Genomic DNA, 22,284 nt, shown 5'->3' on the forward strand with positions numbered 1-22,284 from the left:
TTAATTATGAGCCCTTCAGCCTACTTAGGCTAACCTTAAATTCCCAGAAAATGCTCCTAGATGCACCTCCTCAAACAATTCCTCTCTGGAATCGAAGCAGCAATCAAATTTTGGAGAATTTGCACCAACTATAGTGAGCATGGCGTATGTCTGAGGTAGTGTTATTAATGCTGTTTTGAAAGGCTCAAGTTTGGTGGCAAGTATCTTGAAATAACATGAAAGATGCCTTCTTTCGAGGAGCGTACAACATGACTTTGAGATGTCACTGAAGTGTCTAGAGCAAAACAAAGTCAGCTGGGCATAGCAATGAACAGCAGCACAGCACTAGTCCAGCACAGCATGGTGCAGTGCAAGGGATGTGTAACAGCTTTCTGTGACTTACTGCCCCAAGCCACATCTGCCTCTACAGCATAGGAGCCCCATGACAGCAGAAAGGTTCAAAACCTTCCCTTGCTCTCTTACTCTGTTGCTTCTGAATGTTCTGCCATCACAATCAGTTGTATCTCCCAGCTCAGTGGCAAAGATAAGCACTGCTTCAAAGCAAAGGCAGAAAGACCTGCACCTGTATTGGGTTTCTTAGCAAGGTGCCTTTAAGCAAAAGCATATTCTTAATGCTACAGAGAGACAAAATGTGCCTTCTAGACACTGCCCTTTTTAATACTTTATTTTAAAACACACAGGGGTACCTTCCAGAGCACAAGTCTCAGCAGCAAGACAACAACAGCATCTTTCCTACTGTGACAAGGTCAAAGCTGACTCCCTTCAAGAGCTTCAACTGCATTTCAATGCTCAATTAGAGTTCTTATGAATATCCATCAACAGACCAGGTAATTTGCATTGAAACACAATCTAGAGCTCAATACTGTAGCCAATTAATTTACTTAGTATATATCCACCAGAACACCCTGCCTACAAGAAATACCTGAACAAATGAAATCAGTCAGCTCTTCTCTTCATTTTTGTCAACAGCTCCAACTGTTCACTCCTTGTTCTTTGAGCTGTCAGTACTTACCAGAACATCCCATCTTCTGGGACTTGAAGTGCTCTATTACTATTTCCTCCAATTTCTTTAATTTTGGATGACTGTAAATAAATTCCTTTTTATTTTCAGAAACTGAAAAAAGACACAAAGCAATTAGAGATACAAATGAAGCTGCCACAATTATAAAGATTCAGTGAAGTTCATTTTCTCCTGCTACTGTTCCCCAGCATCATAGAATCATAGAATGGTTTGGGTTGGAAGGGATCTCAAAGATCATCAAGCTCCAACCCCCAAGTCAGGCATACAGATTCCTGATGCCTACACTCACTGCATTCACCTAAACAAAACCTGAAGTGAACTATTTACAAAAGCATGTTTGTTAAATCCAGTTTTTTAAGGCATGCTGTTATCATGTCACAGTCACACTGTAAAACGTACACAGTCAAACAATAATATTTCAACCTTTCATTTCAAATCAAATTAAAAACTTAAAACACACAGAACTCATGAAAAGGTAGCTAAACCCACTGAGAGATGGGAAACACCATGAGGAGTCAAATAAAGAACACTAAAGCCAGGTGTATCAAAATGCACAGCTTCCTGCATCTACAAACGGTGCAGAAATACTGAGTGTTTCTGTTAAGCAGAAAGTAAATATCCTGTCCCTAAAGGGGAAACACCAACCTGTTCTACTCTTGTGAAGATTTCCACTTGCTGAAGTCTGACACACGTCTGAAAACATGTCTGTCAGCTGCTGGTACAGCCTCATGAAGTCCTCATTGCGACCAAGTTCATTCTTTGTACGAGTTAATCCTGTGTAAAAGAGGTTAGAACACCTCAGCATTCAGACTCCAGAGCGAATCCCACTTTTGCAGTCCAAAAGATAAACTTCTCCAAAGCAGTGGACTCCTTTCAAGAGCTAAATGGCATAAGTTAGCTTAGGAAATACAACAAACATTGTTTAGAGTCGGTATTTTCTCAGGGAAAATGCCACTGGAGAATTGAAAGATGAAAACTGTTTGCAGGAACAGAAGGCTGGGGTCCCTGGGTAAACTGAAAGCTCCTACCTCAACCATTCAGCAGGAGGAAAGGCATCCAGAAATGCTGGGGTTACTTTTTTAACCAATTGACAATAAAGAAACCTAGTTTAAAAGCTCAAACTGACAAACCAATAAATTTCTGGAATGCCTTTCTGACAGTGCAGAAAAGAGTTTTGTTCTATTCAAATCAGAAAGCAAATCCAGAACAAAAAAAAACAGTTACTAAAAATATTTTCCCTCTGTCACCTTTTAACAGCAGACGTGAATTTAAGGGGTCTGAGAATCGAGGAAGCACATGAAATGCTCCCCAGCACTAACAAGAGCATCAGAGAACAACAATCTGAAATCAACTGTAAAAAGGTCAGAAGCATAAAATTCACGAGAAAATATATCAGCACACACATACCATAAATACACATTCCACAGACATTCTATGGTATGTGATGTGCACTGTACACCTTTGGGTCAGGACAAAGCAGTGCCGTTTTAATTAAGCAGTGCTTTGGGCAAAGTGCTGCCTAAGCTATCCCAAGTTACACGGCCAGATGACACACGTGCAAATCAGAACGAAGCAAGAGACCACAGAGCCTCATCCCAGGGCATTCTGCACGGCTGAAACCACCCCTCCCTGACACAAACTGCAGTTTGACGCTGCCAAGTAGAAATTTCTCCCCTCAGCAAAGATGTCAGTACCAAACCAGCTGCAGCTCCATATCTCCCTTTGTGAGACCCTGCACAGTTGGGATAGAAATTCTAGCACGATGTACCCACATTTATAATCTTCTGGCAAAGGTGCTTGAATCATGCATACACTTTAAATATTCTGCTACAGTGGGAGCTCAATACTGGGGGAATTGCTTTACCAAGCAATTTTGGTTTAAATTGTTTAGCACTTTATCTCTGTCTGTCCTTAGGTATTACTGCCTCTTGGTTTGTTTTTTGTGCCTTATTTTTTTTCAAAATCACTGCCATACATGCACATGCTTTCCCAAGATACTCCATCTGTAACACTGACTTAGTGCAATTCCTATGGGGTCAAAGGAAAAACAAACACCAATTAGACCAGCAACCCACTCATTATATTAATTGATTTGTACAAAGCTAGCAAGACAGATGAGGTAAATTAATTGATGAGCAGTGGGGAAAAAAGGAAGGATGCTTCTGAAGGCAGTTCACCTTTTGATCCATCCATAATTCCACAAAGGTAGATGAATAACGATCGCACTCCCATTTGCTGCAGCAGCTCATAACCATGATATAAACTGATACAGAGCGCAAAATCTCCTTCAATTATGCCTTGCTGCATCCCCTGTGAAAATAAAACCGACTCATCATTAAATTAGGGAGATGATAAACAGCAGGAATCGTACTGCCATTCTTGTAACAAATACGAGATGAGCATCTGAGCAACAGAGCCAAAGAACAAAGCGATGCACAGCGCCTGCCTGCCCAAACCTCCAGCAGGCAGCTTACAGGACTTGGGCACTCCATGACAACTGACAGAAAAGAGGTGCAGTAATGTCATTTCGAGGGGAAAGTGCAACTTTGGTCATCATGAACTACAACACAATTTCTCAAAACAATCCCAATTCGGAAAAGCAGTTCCTCTCTTTTTAACTCTCCCATAATAGAATCAAGAACAGTGGAACCAGTAGGCCTGTTTTATTCCAAAGCTAAAAACAGAATGTTACTTTGGAAATCTAAATACACCAAAAAACCTCATAAACTCTGAAGTGTTGCTTTTTATTTACTACTTTAATGTAGTAAATGTTTAACTAATCTGTTTAACTTTTGTGTTTAATAACACGAAATAAATGATGACACTTACCACGTTTTGTGGAGAAGGGTTTTTTCTGTACTGATCTCTTGCTAGAATTATCTGGTACTTGGTGAGGCTGGGAATGTCCCGCCTTGCTAAAACCCCCATTTTGATCAGGCGGCCAGCAAATGTTTCTAGCACCTGCAACAGAAGTATATAAGACATGTGAAGGTTAAAGATGTTCAGCCTCCTTCAGTAGTTTCATTTTTACATCTCTTGTACAATAGGATGCCACTCACTCATTTACTTCACTTGAAATGTTGAATTTTTCCAAACCAGGTGGTACTGATTTCAAACTTGTTACTGTACACAACCATCACAGAACTACCACAGTGCAGTTCCCTAAGGATCTGTGCCCACCACGGCAGCTCCCCCACATGCTGCCAACCCCAAGCTTCTCCACAATGCTCAAACCAGCACCAGCAGACGACCAGCCCAGGTTGGAGGTGTGTGTGGCAGGGATGGGAGCAGAGGTGAGCAGCAAGGGATGAGCAGAAAGCAGCCGGGCAAAGAACACAGGCTGCCCTGCTTCCCTCAGCCAGCGGGCAATTTATTTTTACCCACCACATGTACCTGCTTTCCACACTGGTGAAACAAGGGAGCTGACCTGCACTAATTCACCGTAATCTTGTTTTTCCTCTTTGTTTTTCAGCCTTGTGCAGTCAGGACTTATTTATTTATTTACTTATTTATATAGACTTAGCTTTGCAGGAGCACCAACTGTAATAATTGGAGTAATCAGATTTGTTCTACAGAATGACTTACAATCCATCAGCCCACTTGGCGAGCAGAACCCAAAGCACCTCTGTGCACTACAGCACAACGACGTGCCCGTCCAAAGGCAGCCTGACCCACGTGGCAGCAGGCAGCCCCTGACAGCTGGGTACCTGCATGCGGTGCTTCCCTGCCCTGCTCAGCCCGCCCAGCTCAGCAGCGCAGAGCCTGCAGCCTAACAGCCCCTAACCCCTGTGCTGCTTCTCCCAGCCTGCTGAAAATCGAGTCTGACTGAACCACCAACGACAGCTCCCTCTTTCACACAACGCTGACTGAAGTGCGTCTTCAGTTTCTGAAGATGAAATACCCTAAGGTGAAAACAAAAGCCATTTTAAAACTGTGATGCATGTTTGAACACTGAGTAACAACGCTCCATTCGTCCTCCGCATGCATTCCACGCTGTGCTGGGTTTTCAGAGCCCGTTAAGTTGCACAAGTATTATTAATATCCGCACTATTCATACACCGTCAAGCAGCAGCATTTACTTTCACTGCTCTCTCCTGCTTTGGTTGTTTTCATAGCGTGGAGCTGCCTCAGCTTCTCGCTCCGTGTATGGGGCCTGCATGGCACGAAGAGGTAAATCCCGAGAAAAGGGAGAGGCAATGATTGCCACCACAACTCCAGCGGTATTAATCCCCCAAAGAAACAAAAAGCACACAGAGAACGTTGATAGGGCAAAGGAAAAATTGTGAAAGCAGAAGCTAAACTGAGAAAACAACGCGCTGGGGAATTTCCATGCTGCTGGCTGTGGGCCCGCAGCTCTTTCAAAAACAACTCTCTGCAGTCGGCAGCTAAGCGGATTACAACAGATAAAGGCTGCTGAGAAATAATAGAAACACAGCCTGAATTCCAAACACCGGCGCACCTCAGGCTGCCCTGGGCCTTCAGACAGGAACAGCACAGAGTCATGGAATTGCTCAGGTTGGAAAAGACCTTCAGGATCATCGAGTCCAACACAACCCAACCATCCTACCCCAACTCTAACAGCCCTCCACTGAATCACGGCCCTGAGCACCACATCCAAATGGACTTTAAGCACACCCAGGGATGGTGACTCAACCACCTCCCTGTGCAGCCCATTGCAGTGCTGAACAGCCCTTTCTGTAAAGAAGTTCCTCCTGATACCCAACCTAAACCTCCCCTGGTGCAACTTGAGGCCATTTCTCCTCATCCTGTCACCAGTGAGAAGAGACCAACCCCGCTCTGCTGCCATCACCTCTCAGATATTGGAAGAGAGCAATAAGGTCTCCCCTCAGCCTCCTCTTTCCCACACTGAACAGCCCCAGTCCCTTCAGTCTCTCCTCATAGGCCATATTCTCCAAGCCCTTCCCCAGCCTTGTTGCCCTTCTTTGGACCTGCTCCAGCACCTCCATGTCCCTTCTGTACTGAGGTGCCCAAAACTGATCACATTACTCAAGGTGAGGCCTCACCAATGCAGAGTACGGGGCAGAATGACTTCCCTGGTCCTGCTCATCACCCCATTCCTGATCCAAGCCAGGATGCCACTGGCCTTCTTGGCCACCTGGGCACACTGCTGGCTCACATTCAGCCGACTGTCTATCAGTACACCAAGGTCCCTTTCCATCAGAAAGAAAGACTATAGAATATATATATACACACACACATATACATACACACACACAAAGCCACCCAGAAGCCTGAACTGCTCCTTTTTTTAATGGGATGCCACTGGCACAGCACTTTTTGCTCACATCAAACCCCAAGCAGTTCAGTGATGAGAACACTGGAGATGCTTAGGATCAAGCTTTGGTCTCAAGTAGTGGAAATGGGGTCAGTCTCTGAACACAAAAATATTTATTTAGAAAAGAAATTAATGCTTTAATTAAAAATTAAAGCCCACATGAGTATAATATCTCTGTGCTGGTTTGTTATTTCCTACGCTCGTTGCATAACTTTTTTGTTTTTTAATTTCCAGTTACTTGTATTTTTATGTTTCCTCTCTTGGCCTGGTTTATAACATGCAAGAAAATCATATTGGCACTGTTTGCTCAGTGTCCGATTTAATCACCTTCTGCAAAACAAACCAAGGAAGACTATTACAAAAGACAGCAGGATCCAGGCACCTGGAGCTTCAAAACTAACAGGAACAGTAAACATAACCTACTTAGAAGAGATACAGAAACAAGCACTACTCAGAGTGATTGCTTTTATCTGGTCTCCCTACCTTTACTTTTAATTGAAAAGATAATACTTCTGGATTAGGTCTCCTGAACCTTTCCAAAACACTGACATGTTACATTACACTCATTTAGATGAATTTCTTGCTAGGACTAATGACTTTTTCTAGCTTGCTAAATGCAATTAAAACAGCTGACAGATTTACTACCAGTATATACAAGGCAGCCGGTGAAGTTACCCACGCTGCACTAAAACTGCCAAGAACACAAAGGTTTTGGCACAACAAGAACCTTCCCAGCTCCAGCCGTGCCAAACACAGAACCTATATGCAAAGACACGAGGCTGCATGGTGTGATGGAGAGCTAACATCACATCTTTCCTTGTGGGAACATCCACGTGTCCTACATCTGCACATGGCCTAATAGGACACGGGGCCAGGCAGCTTCACAACACAGAATCACAGAATCACAGAATTGCCAGGGTTGGAAGGGACCTCAAGGATCATGAATCTCCAACCCCCTGCCACACGCAGGGCCACCAACCATCCCACCTAATGCTAGACCAGACTGCCCAGGGCCCCATCCAACCTGGCCTTGAACACCTCCAGGGATGGGGCATCCACAGCCTCTCTGGGCAGCTGTTCCAGTACCTCACCACTCTCTCTGTAAAGAATTTCCCCCTGACACCCAACCTAAATCTCCCTTCCCTCAGCTTAAAACCATTTCCCCTTGTCCTGCTGTCACTCACCCTTTCAAAGAGTTGATTCCCCTCCTGTCTGTAGGCTCCCTTTAGGTACTGAAGGCTGCAATGATTCACCCCGCAGCCTTCTTTTCTCCAGGCTGAACAAGCCCAGCTCCCTCAGCCTGTCTTTGTAGGGGAGGTGCTCCAGTCCCCTGATCATCTTTGTGGCTCCTCTGGACCCTCTCCAACAGCTCCCTGTCTTTCTTGTACTGGGGGCTCCAGACCTGGACGCAGTATTCCAGATGGGGCCTCACAAGAGCAGAGTAGAGGGGAACAATCACCTCCCTGTCCCTGCTGGCCACCCCTCTTCTGATGGAGCCCAGGATCCCATTTGCCTTCTGAGCCACAAGGGCACACTGCTGGCTCATGTTCAGTTTTTCATCCATCAAGACCCCCAGGTCCTTCTCCACAGCGCTGCTCTCAAGGACCTCTCCTTCCAGTCTGTAGGGATGCCTGGGATTCCTCCGGCCCAAGTGCAAAACTCTGCACTTTGCCGTGTTGAACCTCATCAGGTTCACCCAGCCCACCTTTCCAGCCTCTCGAGGTCCCTCTGAATGGCATCCCTTCCTTCCACCGTGCTGACCGCACCACTCAGCTTGGTGTTGTCAGCAAATTGCTGAGGGTGCACTCGATTCCGTCATCGATGTCATTGATAAAGATGTTAAAGAGGACCGGTCCCAAGACAGACCCTTGGGGGACGCCGCTTGTTACCGGCCTCCACCTGGACATAGAGCCAATACACCTCTGGGTTTGTTGTGTCCCACATGAACATCACACTGCTCAACTCTCAGCTCTGGAGTAACAACTTTTCAACAGAGTGAAGAAAGAAAAGGAAAGAGGAGGCTGTTCCCAGGTCCAGACCCCACAGTTCTCAGCTGGAAAGCTGGCTCAGCAGTGTATTTGCCACAGGTCTTCAGGGAAAGGTTCTGGTTGTACCATGCTGGTGGAGTGATTTTGTAGGAAGGCGCGAAGGCAACAGGACTCTTCCAATAGATCCAGGAAACTGCTGGAGATCTGGAGCATTCATTGCTTTGTTTTAGGAACAAAACTAAAAGGGGCTGCGTTGAACAAAGTGTGCTGCCTTGGGAGGGGTAACCCTAACATCCCCTAACATTACAGCAGGAACTGTGCACCACCTCTGCAAACTGTAACTCAGCTTCAAGTGGAAGAGCCCAGGGACGCCAGCAGCACAGAGCTCCATGGGGGGAGGCACAGGGGATGGGCAGCTCACACACTGCTCACCAGCTGCAGAGAGCCCTGAACTCCTTGTACACAGGAGACTCATTGGCACGTCTGGGGAAACCTCTCAGATCATAAGTACAGCACATCTACAAAGAGGAGGACAATTATTAACAGAAAAAGGTGTGGGGTTGCAACAGAAGATGGCTGAGGAAGGCACAGGAGCTGGTGCTCAGTTTGAGTCACTCTCCCTGCGTATCTCAGAGCTGTGACAAACGACAAGTAAACTCTAACTGTAAGCGAGAAGAGTGCTGTTACATGTGTGCTTTGTGCTGACATATTCCTACCTCCCTCAAAGCAGAAATACAGAAACAGAGACACAGAAGGGAACGGTGTTTTTAAGATGATCTTCTAATTCTCTAAAACTAGTGCCAATGAACAGATAAAGCACCTTTATTCCTCTCAAAGTTTCTTTGTCACGTTGATGCTAATTCATAAAATCACAGAACGGCTTGGGCTGGAAGGGACCTCAAGGATCACCAAGCTCCAACCCCACGGCCGTGCGCAGCGTTGCCACGTCAAGTACCAGATCACGTCAAGTACCAGATCACGTCAAGTACCAGATCACGTCAAGTACCAGATCACATTGCCCAGGGCCCATCCAACCTGCCCTTGAACACCTCCAGCGCTGGGGCACCACAGCACCTCTGGGCAGCCCGTGCCAGCTCCTCACCACCCTCTCAGTGAAAACCTACACTGACATCTAGTCTCAATCTCCCTTCCTTTAGTGTAAAACCGTTCCCCTTTGTCCTATCACTGTCTGCCCACGTGAAAAGTTGACTTCTTTCCTTTTAGTCTCCCTTTTAATATTGGAAGGTACAATGGGGTCACCCCAGAACATTCTCCTCTCCAGGTGGAAAACAGCCCCAGCTCTCAGCCTTTCTCCATAGGAGAGGTGCTGCAACCTCTGAGCACCCTCTGGACCCACTCCAGCAGCCCCACATCCCTCTGTGCCGGGCTCAGGTCTGGATGCAGCACTGCAGGTGGGGCCTCACAAGGGCAGAGCAGAGGAGGACAGCCCCTCTGTTGGTGCAGCACAGAGTGCAGTTGGCCTTCCAGACTGCAAGTGCACACTACTGGCACAATCTTCTATTGCAGCGTATTTCACCTTCTTAACAGTTATAAAAAAGGCCTAGAGTTTGTACTTTTCAATTAATTTCACTGAGAATATTTTTCCTCTGTTACGTGAGAGGTTATAAAAAGAAATGGTATCTCTATACAGATCCGTAGCTCAGTAAATGGCATCACTTTGCACATAACAGAATGAATTGTATCCTCAATCTGCAAGGCTGAATACTTGTTTTTCTTGTATATATAGAGAAATAACCCTCAGGAAAACACCAGGAATGCAGCACTAACAAAACCACCAAGATCCAGCAGCTACACAGTACATCAGTAAGTTGCAGGAAATTATAAGCAAAAAAAAAAAAAAAAAAAAAAAAGTCAGCTTTGTTCAGCTCTAGGAATAGTCCTGTGCTGTAACAGCACCCGGACACTGACCACAGCACATCTGCAGCACTCTATCAGGCAGCCTCTTGTACGAAATTACCAGGCACATCACAAGATAAAACCAAATGAAATAAACAAAGAGCAGACCTTTGAAGGAGGATCTTAAATTCCTACCGGCCTCTCTCTTGGAGCAGCCACTTACCCTCCAAACGATGCCACAACAAGGGCTGGAACAGTTTTCTGTTATAAAGCATCAGAATCATTTCTGCAGGTTGAGGAGGAGCCTCCGCACACAGCCCAGAAGTCAGCCCATCTCCTGAGCACTGACCAGCTGGGAGCCATCTGAGGTGCCACGATTAAGTTGTAGTAATTCAAGTTGCCCAACCATGCAGAAATTCTCAGTCCTCACAAGTGAAGTCGGTGTCTGTACTGCACTGAAGCACTGTTCAAGACGTTACCTGTGATGTGGATGGACTCATACAGTGACTGGTGTCACGATACCCACCTGCAGCCAAGCAGCTGCCCCACATAGGAACACCTTGATGAACAAAGTCTGATAACTCCCACAGCTCAGCTCCTGTCAGCATGAGCTCCGTGAATCCCGTGATTCTGCACATCAGGAGCTGACCATGAAATCATACCACCAAGCAAGGCTGTCAAGGAGACAACCTGCCTCGGCTGGCCACCTTTGGCTGGCAGAAGGAACACACCACAGAACTGATTTCAGTCTGTTCTGTGCCACTGGGACCAGCGAACTCCTGCTCCTAAGGCAATTAATACTTTGTTGGATCAGGTAACGGAGCCTGGCAAGGAGAATTAAGTGTCACATCTCACAGACAACAGCTCATCCCCAACCCATGTTCTCCTTCTCCCATAGGCATCTCAGCAGTGTATGGGAGAGATCCCTTTCCTTAAAGAAAAGTGAAAGGCCCATGGCTTCCCTTTCCTGCCTGAGACAAAGGGAGTGCAACTCATATCTCATTAGTGTTGGGAACCAAAGACAGGCAGCTCCAAGCAGAGCTGTGTGCTCTGCACAGCCCACAGTCAGGTCCGGCTCTGGGGCAGCCTTCCACATTCCGGGGAGCTGTGTGCCTTCTCCTTTTATGTGACGTAGCTGTCAAATCCCAAAGCTGGATATTCAAGCACAAAATGACTCACAGACTTTGCGCGTGCAGTCAGCTCCCGTTAACATTGCAGAAACTCCTGATAAAAAGTGATGGATATGCCAGGAAAGGGAGCAGGGAAAGGAAAGGAGTTGGGAAGGGAAAGGAAAGCAGACAGGAAAGAGAAAGGAGCTGGAAAAGAGCAAAAAGAAAAGAGCAGAAATAAAAGGAGCTGGGAAAAAGAAAGAAGCAAGGAAAGGGAGATGGGAAAGGAAAGGAGTGGAGCTGGGAAGGCGAACCTTCCTTAATACCTCAAAGCACACGAAGTGCAAGCACCCTGCCAGCCGCACCGCTGGGAGCTGGCAGAGCAGGCAAGGCAGAAAGGCAGCTGCAGACAGGTGTGCGCGCACACACACACACGCACACACACACACACACCTGCTGTCCCCGTGCCCGCCCTTCGCTCCCGCCCCCTCCGAGCCCTTCATAAAGCGGCTCTGCACACGCAGCCCAGCACAGCCCGGCACGATGGAGACGGGCGGCTGCCGCATGAGCGGCGCGGAGCCGAGCGGCCCGGCGGCCATCACGCTGGAGGACCTGGACGGCGTGGCGGAGGAGAGCCCCGACTCGGCGTACCACAGCCACGGCAGCAGCCTGGAGGAGGAGGGGGCCGAGCGCATGGACGACGAGGAGCAGGAGCGGCTGCTCAACTACTGGCAGAGCGTGGGCAGGGGGCACCAGGTGGACGTGCCGCGCGGTAAGCCGCCGGGCGCGGGGCGGGGGGACGCGGGGATGCGGGCGGGTCTGCCGTCGTTCGGCCTCCGAGCTGCGGGGCATCGTTCAAAGTGAAATCGGCTGCCTCCGAACTACAGAACCGTAGAAGCGTTCGGTTGGAAGGGCCAACGCGAGTGATTCTGTGATGCTTTAGGAACGCCGCCTCGGCGGGGCGAGCCAAGAGGCAGGTCGGCTGGTCTTAAATGTAAGCAATCTTTCAGTTCCAGCCTTAAGTAAACGAAAGGCTTAAATCTGCTTTTTGACAGCGGGCCTGCCAGGTTCGCCCCAATGAGTAGTTCTGTATTTTCCACGTTGAGAACAGAAAAATCGGAGAAGCTGTAGCAAACAGCACGGCTCAGCGAGCACAGCTGCCTTTTGCGTGTAATGCTGAGCCGGGATCCTCGGCGCTGTGCCGGGCTCCTAAGCAGCCCTCAAAGAGGGGGGAGGCAGCAAGCCCCAAAGAGACTGCCTGCAGTACTGCTGAAACGGCCCACCGGTATTGGCAGACTCCTTCACACCAGCACAAAGGGCACAAGCTCATTTTCTCCCTTCCTTTTCAAGTCATTCCCAGAAATTCCACGTTACTTTTCTGATGCCTTAAGAGGGAGACCTGATGGCTCCTCAGGTACCAGAACACCTCGAGCCTGGCTGAGAGCTGTGAATGCACAGCACCAGCAGGGCAGCGCTGGGCTCCAGTGTTCACTGGGGGGTTCTTAGGACATCAAGCTCAGAGAATCATCGAATGGTTTGGGTTGGAAGGGAGCCTTAAGACCAGCTCATTCCAGCCCCTGCTGCAGGCAGGGACACCTCCCGCAGCCCAGGCTGCTCACAGCCCCATCCAGCCTGGCCTTCAGTGCTTCCAAGGAGGGGCATCACAGCATCACTGTGCGACCTGTTCCAGTGTCACATCACCCTCACAGTAATTAATTCCTTCCTGACATCTGGTCTAAATCCACCCTCTTCCAGTTCAAAGCCATTTCCCCTCATCCTGTTGCTACCTGCCCTTATAAAAAGTCCAAAGTAGTGTATCAAAGTGGTATTTTGCCACATTTTGGTTACTACAATAGAAAAGGTTTGCTTCATAATGTGAAGCATGTATTAGAAAAATCAGGAGCAGGCTTCCTTCAAGTCCTGCCTGGGGCTGCCAGAGAGGGTTGCACCTCACCTAGCAGAAAGAGCTTGTCAGATCAGTTTGCAGGCTCCATTCTAAGCACAGGGGAACTGTTATTCCCCAGGGCAGCATGCAGTCAGCTAGAGCACCCCCAGCCTCAGGAATCCCAGAGGAAACATGGATGTGAAGACAAACCCACCGCTCCACCCAAGCAGCTGATGCCACAGTGCACAAAAACACGGGATTTATTTGCTGCCAGTGGTAGCTGTGCAGCCAGGGCACTGCAATCTTAACAGCAGAGTACATGCTTGCTGTAGCCTAGCAGTAAAGTCTGTGAAATAAGAACAAAACTGCTCCTGCGTCCATAGTTCTGGGCTGCTGCACGCTGGGCACCCTGCTGCATGGTGACAGTATGCCTTGCAGAAAGAGATGTTGCTAGTAGCTTTTGTTGGTACCCTGTAAGGGTTATGGAGCAGCATCACCCTCCTACAAACATCAGACATTGTGAGATTTGAACACCACGCTTATAGGACTGACATATCAATTAGTCACTGTTAGCAAGACCACAGTAATCCTGCAGTGTGACTGATCAGCCTGCGCCAAACCTTGCAGCCAAAAGGAAAGTACAGGTGTAGGATGATGCAATACAGCTTTCTTGGCTTGAGAACTCTCTGTTATCTACTCCCAGCAGAAGCAGAAAACATGCTGCAGCAGTTCTTTCACATTTCTCAATTACAACTTCAACACAAGATTAACAAGAGAGCTGCTAAGCATGGAAAACTTCCACTTGCTATAGCGTTAGGCTATCTAAAGATACACAGCATACAAAGCAGCATGTTCTGCATTGAGCACCCTGGCTCCAGATCAAGCTTCAGATATTGACTCGCACAGATACTGATTTTCCATCAGTTCCAGTACACTCCCCATGCTGAGGTTATGACAAATGGGCAGCAGCACATCAGTGTGGGTCTGGTGGCTGCTGGGCATGCAGGGAAGAAACCATGGGGGGAAGGATGGAAGGAAGAGGCTGCTGTCAAGCGTGCATCATCTACAGAAACCCCTTTGTAAAGATCAGCCTCTTTCACAATCTTTCACAATACCTACCCATAAGTCGGGATACAATTATTTCATAACTGTGATTTACAATTTTAAAATATAATTAAACCAAGCCTTCGCCCCGGTGCACTGCTACAACCTGTTATCATCTCGCCTCGCTTTCTCACACCAGGATTCAGGTTCCCAAGCCTGGGCTGAGAGAGCATTTGTATGTGAAACAACTCCCTTGCTTTGAGCCATGAAAGCCGAGGGCTGTGCAGGGCTGAGTATTTACAGTGCACATCTTGCTGCTGTGCTGGTGGGCACAGATTTGTGGACTGAAGAGTAAAACTGAAGGGACTTCCATTGGTTGTAACTGTTATCCTGTGTGTTAACATGCAGAAAAGAATCTGATCACTGATCACATTTATCAGTGAAAGAATCAGAAATAGAGTTAAGCTTTCCAGGGCCCTAAAATATCTCCTAATTCGCCACTCTACAAATCCAGAGCTGAAGCCTAACGTGCTATTTTTTCCTTCAGCATCCAAGGAGATTAATTTTAAATGTCATTACTTGCATTTTAAATTTATTTCCCAATGACATTTACAAAAACAGGTTTATAATAAGCCAAAGTGAATCTTTCTGCCCCTTATTAATAGGATCTTTCCTGCTCCAAACAGCAGTAGAGCCATGCACTGAGTGCCAGGAGATGCAGGTTTGATTCCCAGCTCAGCTCCAGATTTACTGAGTGACACAGGCCCAGTTAATTCCTCTGCACTTTAACCCTCTCCTCTCTGCAGCTCTGTGCCCCCAGCACCCTGCCTCCCTGCTGAAGGCACTGGGGCACTTGGAACAAGAAAAGGGATCTTCAGTTGAAACTTCCAGTCCTTTGCACACCCGTGTCTGATACCATGGGGACGTATGGCAGAAACTCACAAACACGTTTTCAAATACTGTACAGAAAAAACAAGTTTCTTAACCCCTACCCAAGTGCACAAATGCTTGGAGAAACAAGGGAGCAGCTCCTTTGGCAGAGAGGCTCTGCATTGCCAGCCACAACCCTGCAGCCAGAGCTGCTGAAGCTGCCTGTGAGGGTTGGCCAAAGCCTATTTTCCAACTGCAGCCAGAGGCAAACACAAATACATTCACCCCAGCCATATTTAAACTGCAAAACCACAGGGGAACGGAAGCACGAGGATGTGCTGGTATTTCACATGTGAGGATAGATTACCTGTGTGAGCTTAGCTGGGAATATAATGATTAATACAGCTGCTTTGCTCTATTCCCACCTTGCTGTTTGCTTTACTTTGCTGCAACGTCCACATCACTGCTGGCTTCCACCAACAGCCCTCTGCCCATTCCAGGCCTCTCAGAGCCTGCCTGATGTCCTCAGCATCCAACCACAGACAGCAGGCATGGTGGGGTGGGCTGCTGGGTGGATCTGATGATCTCAGTGGTCTTTTCCAACCTGCATGGTTCTACGATAAAACTATTATGCACCAAAAAGAAATAGCCTCAAATTCACACACGCATACAAAAGTTCTATTCTAGTTCCTTTGTCAAACAGAAGATGCATTTCTTCAGTGGAGCATGCACTGAGGAATTTCAATTTTGCTCATCTCCTATTTCTTTGATTTAACAAGACACTTTTCTTCTCCCTTATCTGTAGTTTTGGTGCTGTTAAAGAAACAAACATTCTTACATTAAGAGTCATCCATCTCTGCAGTTTCCCAAGGGCAGGGGTTCCCTCATGTACCCAGGACCCTGGGTTTGAACACAGGCACTGTGTTTTTCTTTATGTATGCAGTCAGAATTTTCTGTGCTAACTTCTGTCTGCTGCCTGTTCTCCATCACTGCATCCTGATCACAGCTGCGATGGGAGCAAGGCACTCTCATCCCACCTGGCCCATGGGCTGCTCTCAGCATCCTTTACTCCCACTGTACAGCTTGGTTCTCTTTGCTGATGTACAGAATCACAGAATGGTTTGAGTTGGAAGGGACCCTTCAAGGCCCTCTGGTCCCACTCCCTGCAATGCACAGGGACACCCACAGCTCCATCAGTGCTCAGAGCCCATCCCTGACCTCAGCTGTCTCTGGGCTGGGACACCAGCACCTCTCTGGACACCCTGTGCAGTACCTCAGCATCCAAACCCTCCCAGCTGTGCAGCCTTAACAGCAGGGCTTGCATTACAAATACCTTGTATTTGCAAACCAGAGTAGCTGACACAATTTACTTTTTCACGTGAACGCATCCAGCATTGAAGGATTTGCCAGGATGGCAGCACCATCTGCACAGAGCCAAGAGGGCACTGCCAAACCCCCAGGGGACACAGCTGTAATGTACAGCACACAGACCAAAGCTGCTGACTGCACCTGGTGGTACGAAAGCACTGAGTCTGCCCCCATACAACTGACAGAAAGCAGCATGAAATGTTCCACTGCTGTCTCTGCAGCTTCACACCTAAATCTGGGAATGCTGTATTTTGTTGCAGATATGGCAGAGCCCATCCAGCAGCTGACCCGGAACAACAGCCCCCAGGAGAGGCAGAGCATCCCATTCACCCTCATCCAGCGCAAAGAAAAGGTACCCAGCCCAACCAGCTCTCTTTGTAACAGACTTGGCAGTACACAAACTGAGATTTTAAAGCTGTGTTCCTTTATGAAGTTAAGTTACCTACTGAGGATTTTTGGCATTGTAAGTGCAAAGCGTTATATTCAGATAACTGCACTTCATTTGTAACCTGTCACCATTTTTTCAAGCATGGGAAAGCTTTCCTATTTTTATTAGCTGGAAATCAGCAGGAATGTCAGAACACAGAGAGGTATCACGGTCCTTGTGATGTTTTAGAATTAATTTAACAAAAAAAAAACTCCTGTTTTGAGACTTGAAACAAACCCAGCATTTCCTCCATCTAAAATAATGCACTTGCTTCTTTACAATCGTGGTAATTAAACATCAGCGAAGGGTACTCAGCAGAGGTTGGAATTGGAAACAAAAGTTGGGAGTTCTGTATCACGGGTCATTATCAAAGAGAATATCAATTTGCAAATCCATATCCCCACAGCCACCTCTTATCTAATAAAACCTTCAAAGTGATGCCCAGCAAGTTGGGCAAATGACAAATCAACAAACCTTTCCTAATCATGTATGAAGATTTCTTGTCACATTTACTTTAAACACACCCATATAATTCAAATTTATAAATATCACCACTTGACTGCATTTCATTGAACCTGCTCAGCACTCCCATCACAGCCTGCATTTGACATTAATCTTACACTTTGCATTTACACTGCGATGAAATGCTCAAAGCAATGTCTCAGTACTGCTGTAATAAAGAAATACTCAGCATCACAAGCTCCTGAGATGGCAGTTTCTTTAAAGAAGAGCCACTTGTGAGTCTGCCAAGAGATCCCTGTCCATTGCTGCATCCCTTCCTGGCCGATATGAGGAAGGACTGAAGTTTACATGTTCCTTTCAAGACCATTTCAGTGACAGCAGAAAAAGATGCAGCTCTTCCTGTTCTCAGGTGAGATGCAAACACTGTGCTGGTTTTGAGAGCCTACCTGCTGCATGCCAGCCTGGGCCTCAAAGCACACTGTGTGAGAGCTCTGCAGCTGGCACAGCCAACACCAACCCTTCCAATCATTCCTTGTGTTTGCTATTCTCTGAGGAACAGCATTTCTTTATATTATAGTCAAGCTACTGAATAACGTATGACTTTTTATGACTTCTGTTTGCTTGTGGGTTTTTAAATTAGTGAACTTCACATACAAAACAATGATCCTCCTGTGCTTGCAGCTGGGAGACCTGCTGTATGAAAAGCGTCAGTACGGGAAGGCCAAGTGGGCCTGCATAAAGATGAAGGAGAAGCAGTACGAGCAGAGCATCTGCCTGGGCTTCATGAAGCTCATGAGGTACATCTGCGAGCAGAACTCCTCAGGTAATTGGTACCACAATTCTACACTAGAGTAAAAATAGCACATGTATGCATTGGCTCCTCCCAGTTAGATGGATATTTTTATTTTCCTTTTCCCAAGCAGACCACCCCACAGCAATTGACATTTTCATGCCATGCAGCCTTTCCAGCACAACATGAACCAGGCAGCTCCTTCAACACGTTATAAGAGAGCAGCTGAACGAGATCACCACCCCAAGGCTGTGTGGCACTGATGCTGGCTGGTTCTGATGCTGCCAGCCAGGCCCAAGGCCTTTGCTGCAGGATGTCATGGTGTAGCTTTCGCAGCAGAAGTGGCATTGCCTGCTCAGAGTTTAATGCTAAAGAGGCAGGATGCGATGCCTGCCCTGCAGTAGCTCATGATACCCAAATTGTGCATGACATGAAAAATGTGTGCAGCTGAAGCATATTTTCCAGAAACATAATCCAGTTTTAACTCAAGAACTTTCAAGGGTGGCAAATGCACCATGCCCTTGATTTTTCACCCTCATTAAAAAGTACTGCAGCCTCCAACGCTTTGTTCTGCCATGTCAAGTTGATCCTTCATTTTCTTTCCAAGAAACTAAAACTATTGCTTTCAAAAGTTTGTGCTTAATCAGGTACTTCCCCCTCTCCCCATCCTGTCAATGCTTAAATTATTTAAAAAATGTTATTCTGGCTCCAGAACAGAACAGTGCTGTTTTCAGTCAGCACAGAGAAGCAAACTCCTCACTCCCAACCATCACTGCTATACTCACCCTCATAGCTACAAACTTCATTTACTACAGCACCACACAAATGAAGCACCGTGTTTGTCCACAGCAAACCCCACAACAACTCACAGTGCAGACCCCTGTCCTGCCTACACTTTGTTCCCAAATGCTCAAAACATGACACAAGAGCAGTATGCAAGGTAAGCACAACCATCTCACAATGGAGGAAAACAGTTAAGTCAAATCATACATGAAGATAGGAGAGCTCACTAATTACTGTGCTTTAGACAGATATGCAAATGTATTTGCAAATTGAGGTTCTATGCATATACATACGCACACAGATATATACACACAAATTACAAGGTTTAATTCAATGCCTCTTCCAATCTGGAATACAGAAACCCACTTTCTGAAATATCACACTGAATTCCTTTGGATAATGGAAAGCTTTCTTCTCAGCAGTACTCCCTTTCTATTGCTCACTATGAGCTCAGAAGCCAGGTACAGCACACAGACATCCTTTTGCACTTTCTAAAAGCCATCTGTGTCTCCTCAGGGCTGTACCTGGGGATAACCATCCCCATTGTGACCATCGTCCACACCAACGAGTCTCAGTCGGAGATGAGGCAGGCGGTGACGGTGGCATACTACCTGCCCGAGGTGCTGCAGGATCAGCCACCTCATCCTTTTGACTCCGACATCATCATCGAAGAATGGCCTTCTACTATTGTTTATAGTAGGTAAGAAACGTTTTTGTTTTCCAAACCAAATTCTTAAAGCTAACGAACTTAAAGCGTGACTTTCAGTAACTTTTGCTGTATGAAACGAGGGCACTCAGCAAATAACAGCTACCAGCTTACCTGGGAGAGTGATGCATATAAATATAAGGTGTAACTGCTTCTCAAAACAGAACATTCTGTGTAGCTGGGACAAACCATCCAGGATATCACTGAATATACTGAGTTAAGAAAAACTGTTACCTGTCTGAGGTCAACCACAGTCAGTGTCACTTGTGAATCACGACCAAATAGCTTAGAAGAGAAAGTGACACTTCCAGGCTCTGGAAAAGATGCAGATGTTAAAAAAGAACCTGATGTGAAGTTGCTTGTTCCAGGAGCTTCAGAGGAATCACCAACGAAGACTCAATCATGAGAGAAATAAACCTGCTGGCGGAAATCCTGGAGAGCCCCGAGCTGTGCCTGCAGGACACGTTCATCATCGCCGGGTACACAAACCCCGCTGCTGCCAACAGACACAACGAGATCTGGTTCCTGCAGAGGCCATAGCCTCCTGCTCCTGGTGCTCAGCCCCCCCCAGAACCAGTCCTGACCTGCTGGCACAACCCCACCACAGACGGGGCAGGACTGGCTGTGAGACCCCAGGAGCCGCAGAGCGGTGGCTGTGAGCGCAGCACGACAATCACTGCAGCTCAGTGAGCACAGAGGTAACGCCTGGCACCCACATCATTTCCTATGGCAACTTCTACAGTTTCTAAATAATCATCATGGAGATTTTTAGCACTACAAAGAGGAGTTCACCTTATTTATTTTTTCCTCTATCAGATAAGGGAGACAGAGCCCTCCCCCATCCCATCCCTAGGGCAGATCCCCAGCACCAGCTGCAGCCGCTGCCAGCAGGACACAGCACAACACCAAGCCCACCTCCTGAAACACAAACAGCAGGTCTTCATTTCTAAAGAGACTGGTCAGGTTTAGGCCATGGGACCAGAGCAAGGATCCAGGCCCAGCCAATGCTGACCAGTTCTGCTCCCATCTCTTGTGCAGCAGAGGCTCTCAATGCTTACCTCAAAAAGCATTCAACCAAAGTAACTTTAACCTCATGAAGAGACCAAAAAGGCAGAACAGCACTAATGCTCACTGAAATTTGAGGGGAAAAATTACAGTTCACCTCACTGACACACATAGCAGCCCCACGACCATACTTAGCACTCCTAAATAGAAAGTGCTCACTCTCAATTCTTTTACAAGTGTTTTCTGAGCACTTTTTCCTTTAATCTTTGCAGAACGCTGCAGTGCTGCCACTGAAGCCACCTGTTGGCTGCTCCCCACATCTCCCTGCAGCACCACCAAGGTTCAGGCCCTGCAGAACCACCTCAGCCAGAAATGCCCTCTGGCACAGCAGCCCTGAGCCCCATGCGGTCCCTCAGGGCATCCCTTCCAGCTGGGCTGCCCCCACCTCTCCAGGCCCTGTCCCAGCACCTGACCACCCTCACTGTGACAGTCCCTTCCTGATTTCTGACTTCCCACATCACAGCTGGTTTCCTTCAGCCACGTCCTTAGAGCAGCTCCTGCACACAGCTGAAAACCCCTACAAAGCCCAGCTGCAGAGCTGTGTGAGGGGGCTGCACCCGCAGTTACAGCACCTGACACTTTAGCATTGGGTTAGCAAATGGCTTTGCTCTCAGAAATCCCTCCTTAATGCCTCCCCTTACCTGATAATAGAATGTAGGACTTAATTAGTATCTTTTTATACAAAAATTAATGAAGCCTGTCACCAATTATTTAGCAATTACCAGAGTGATGCTTCATAGGGAGCTTTGTGTTCTCCAGCTGCAACACACAATGTGATGCCCAGTGCTGGTGTGTGCAGTGCTAACAGGTTAGGAGGTTTAAGGTGTTCTTCTGGGGCAATGCCACCCCTACAGACCCTGCTGGAAGTGCCAGCATCAACGTGGAAGCTAACAAACTAATGGAAAATAACTTTTCTAAAGCTGACCTGAGTACAGTGCCCAGGGAGGCATGAAATGATAAGCTTTGCTCCTCACACTCCCTTGTTCTCCCACCCCCTCCAACAATACAGCAAATAAAAAAGATTTCCACCTTTGACAAGATTTGTCAAATTAAATTTTGCCAGTGACAAAAGCACCCAAGGAGGCTGTGGATGCCCCATCCCTGCAGGCATTCAAGGCCAGGCTGGATGTGGCTCTGGGCAGCCTGGGCTGCTGGTTGGCGACCTGCACACGGCAGGGGGTTGGAACTGGATGAGCACTGTGCTCCTTTGCAACCCAGGCCATTCTGTGATTCTGGCACATCAAACACAAAGTACCCACTGGAAGCAGTTAATCCTCTCACCAGAAAGCATTGGTTTGTATATATTTTATACTTTAAATGCCTTTTGTTTGCTGTATCATGTCTCTTTCCATAGGCAACCCTCACTGAAACACTTCTGTGGCTCAGCTTCTTGTGGGTATGTCATAGAAACACCTTGTTACCAAACACAGCGCCTGCTGAGTGTGCTGGCAATATCTGCAGTGTTGTTCAATGTAAAACTGTGAAGTGCAGGGTAGTAGTGATGCTGACTTAGGTTAGGCTGCTTCTGCTGCTGAGAAAGAACCAACAAATCCTACTTTTGAAGATACACTTCATGGCTATGGAACACTTCTGTAAATGGCCCTCCGAGGCAC

The 22,284-nt window shown here is 47.2% G+C and overlaps 2 protein-coding genes across 2 annotated transcripts in view; one reads left to right on the forward strand and one right to left on the reverse strand.

Annotated features, from left to right (window-relative positions):
* The window catches only part of FANCM (FA complementation group M), a 61,141-nt gene that overhangs the window by 34,063 nt on the left and 4,794 nt on the right, over positions 1-22,284 (reverse strand). The window contains exons 5-8 of the mRNA XM_031602329.2: positions 3,851-3,982; positions 3,199-3,331; positions 1,667-1,795; positions 1,013-1,114 (exon numbers count right to left, since the gene is read on the reverse strand). Coding sequence (XP_031458189.2) covers positions 1,013-1,114; positions 1,667-1,795; positions 3,199-3,331; positions 3,851-3,982 — 496 coding nt within the window. The remainder of the gene's footprint in view (positions 1-1,012; positions 1,115-1,666; positions 1,796-3,198; positions 3,332-3,850; positions 3,983-22,284) is intronic.
* On the forward strand, positions 8,793-22,079 carry LOC116234616 (heme-binding protein 2-like). Its single transcript, XM_031602336.2, has 5 exons — positions 8,793-12,043; positions 16,699-16,790; positions 18,009-18,150; positions 19,417-19,600; positions 19,975-22,079. Exons 1-5 carry the CDS (start codon positions 11,815-11,817, stop codon positions 20,144-20,146), a joined length of 819 nt encoding a protein of 272 aa, XP_031458196.2. The 5' UTR covers positions 8,793-11,814; the 3' UTR covers positions 20,147-22,079.

This window comes from Phasianus colchicus, chromosome 5, assembly GCF_987193195.1.
Source record: "Phasianus colchicus chromosome 5, bPhaCol1.hap1.1, whole genome shotgun sequence".
Taxonomy (NCBI): Eukaryota; Metazoa; Chordata; class Aves; order Galliformes; family Phasianidae; genus Phasianus; species Phasianus colchicus.

Bases quoted from the DNA above. Each gene is read 5' to 3' on its own strand.
- LOC116234616 (XM_031602336.2), top strand. From the start codon at position 11,815: ATGGAGACGGGCGGCTGCCGCATGAGCGGCGCGGAGCCGAGCGGCCCG. The intron at 12,044-16,698 runs GTAAGCCGCCGG...ATTTTGTTGCAG, and splicing joins CCAGGTGGACGTGCCGCGCG to ATATGGCAGAGCCCATCCAG. The intron at 16,791-18,008 runs GTACCCAGCCCA...CTGTGCTTGCAG, and splicing joins TCATCCAGCGCAAAGAAAAG to CTGGGAGACCTGCTGTATGA.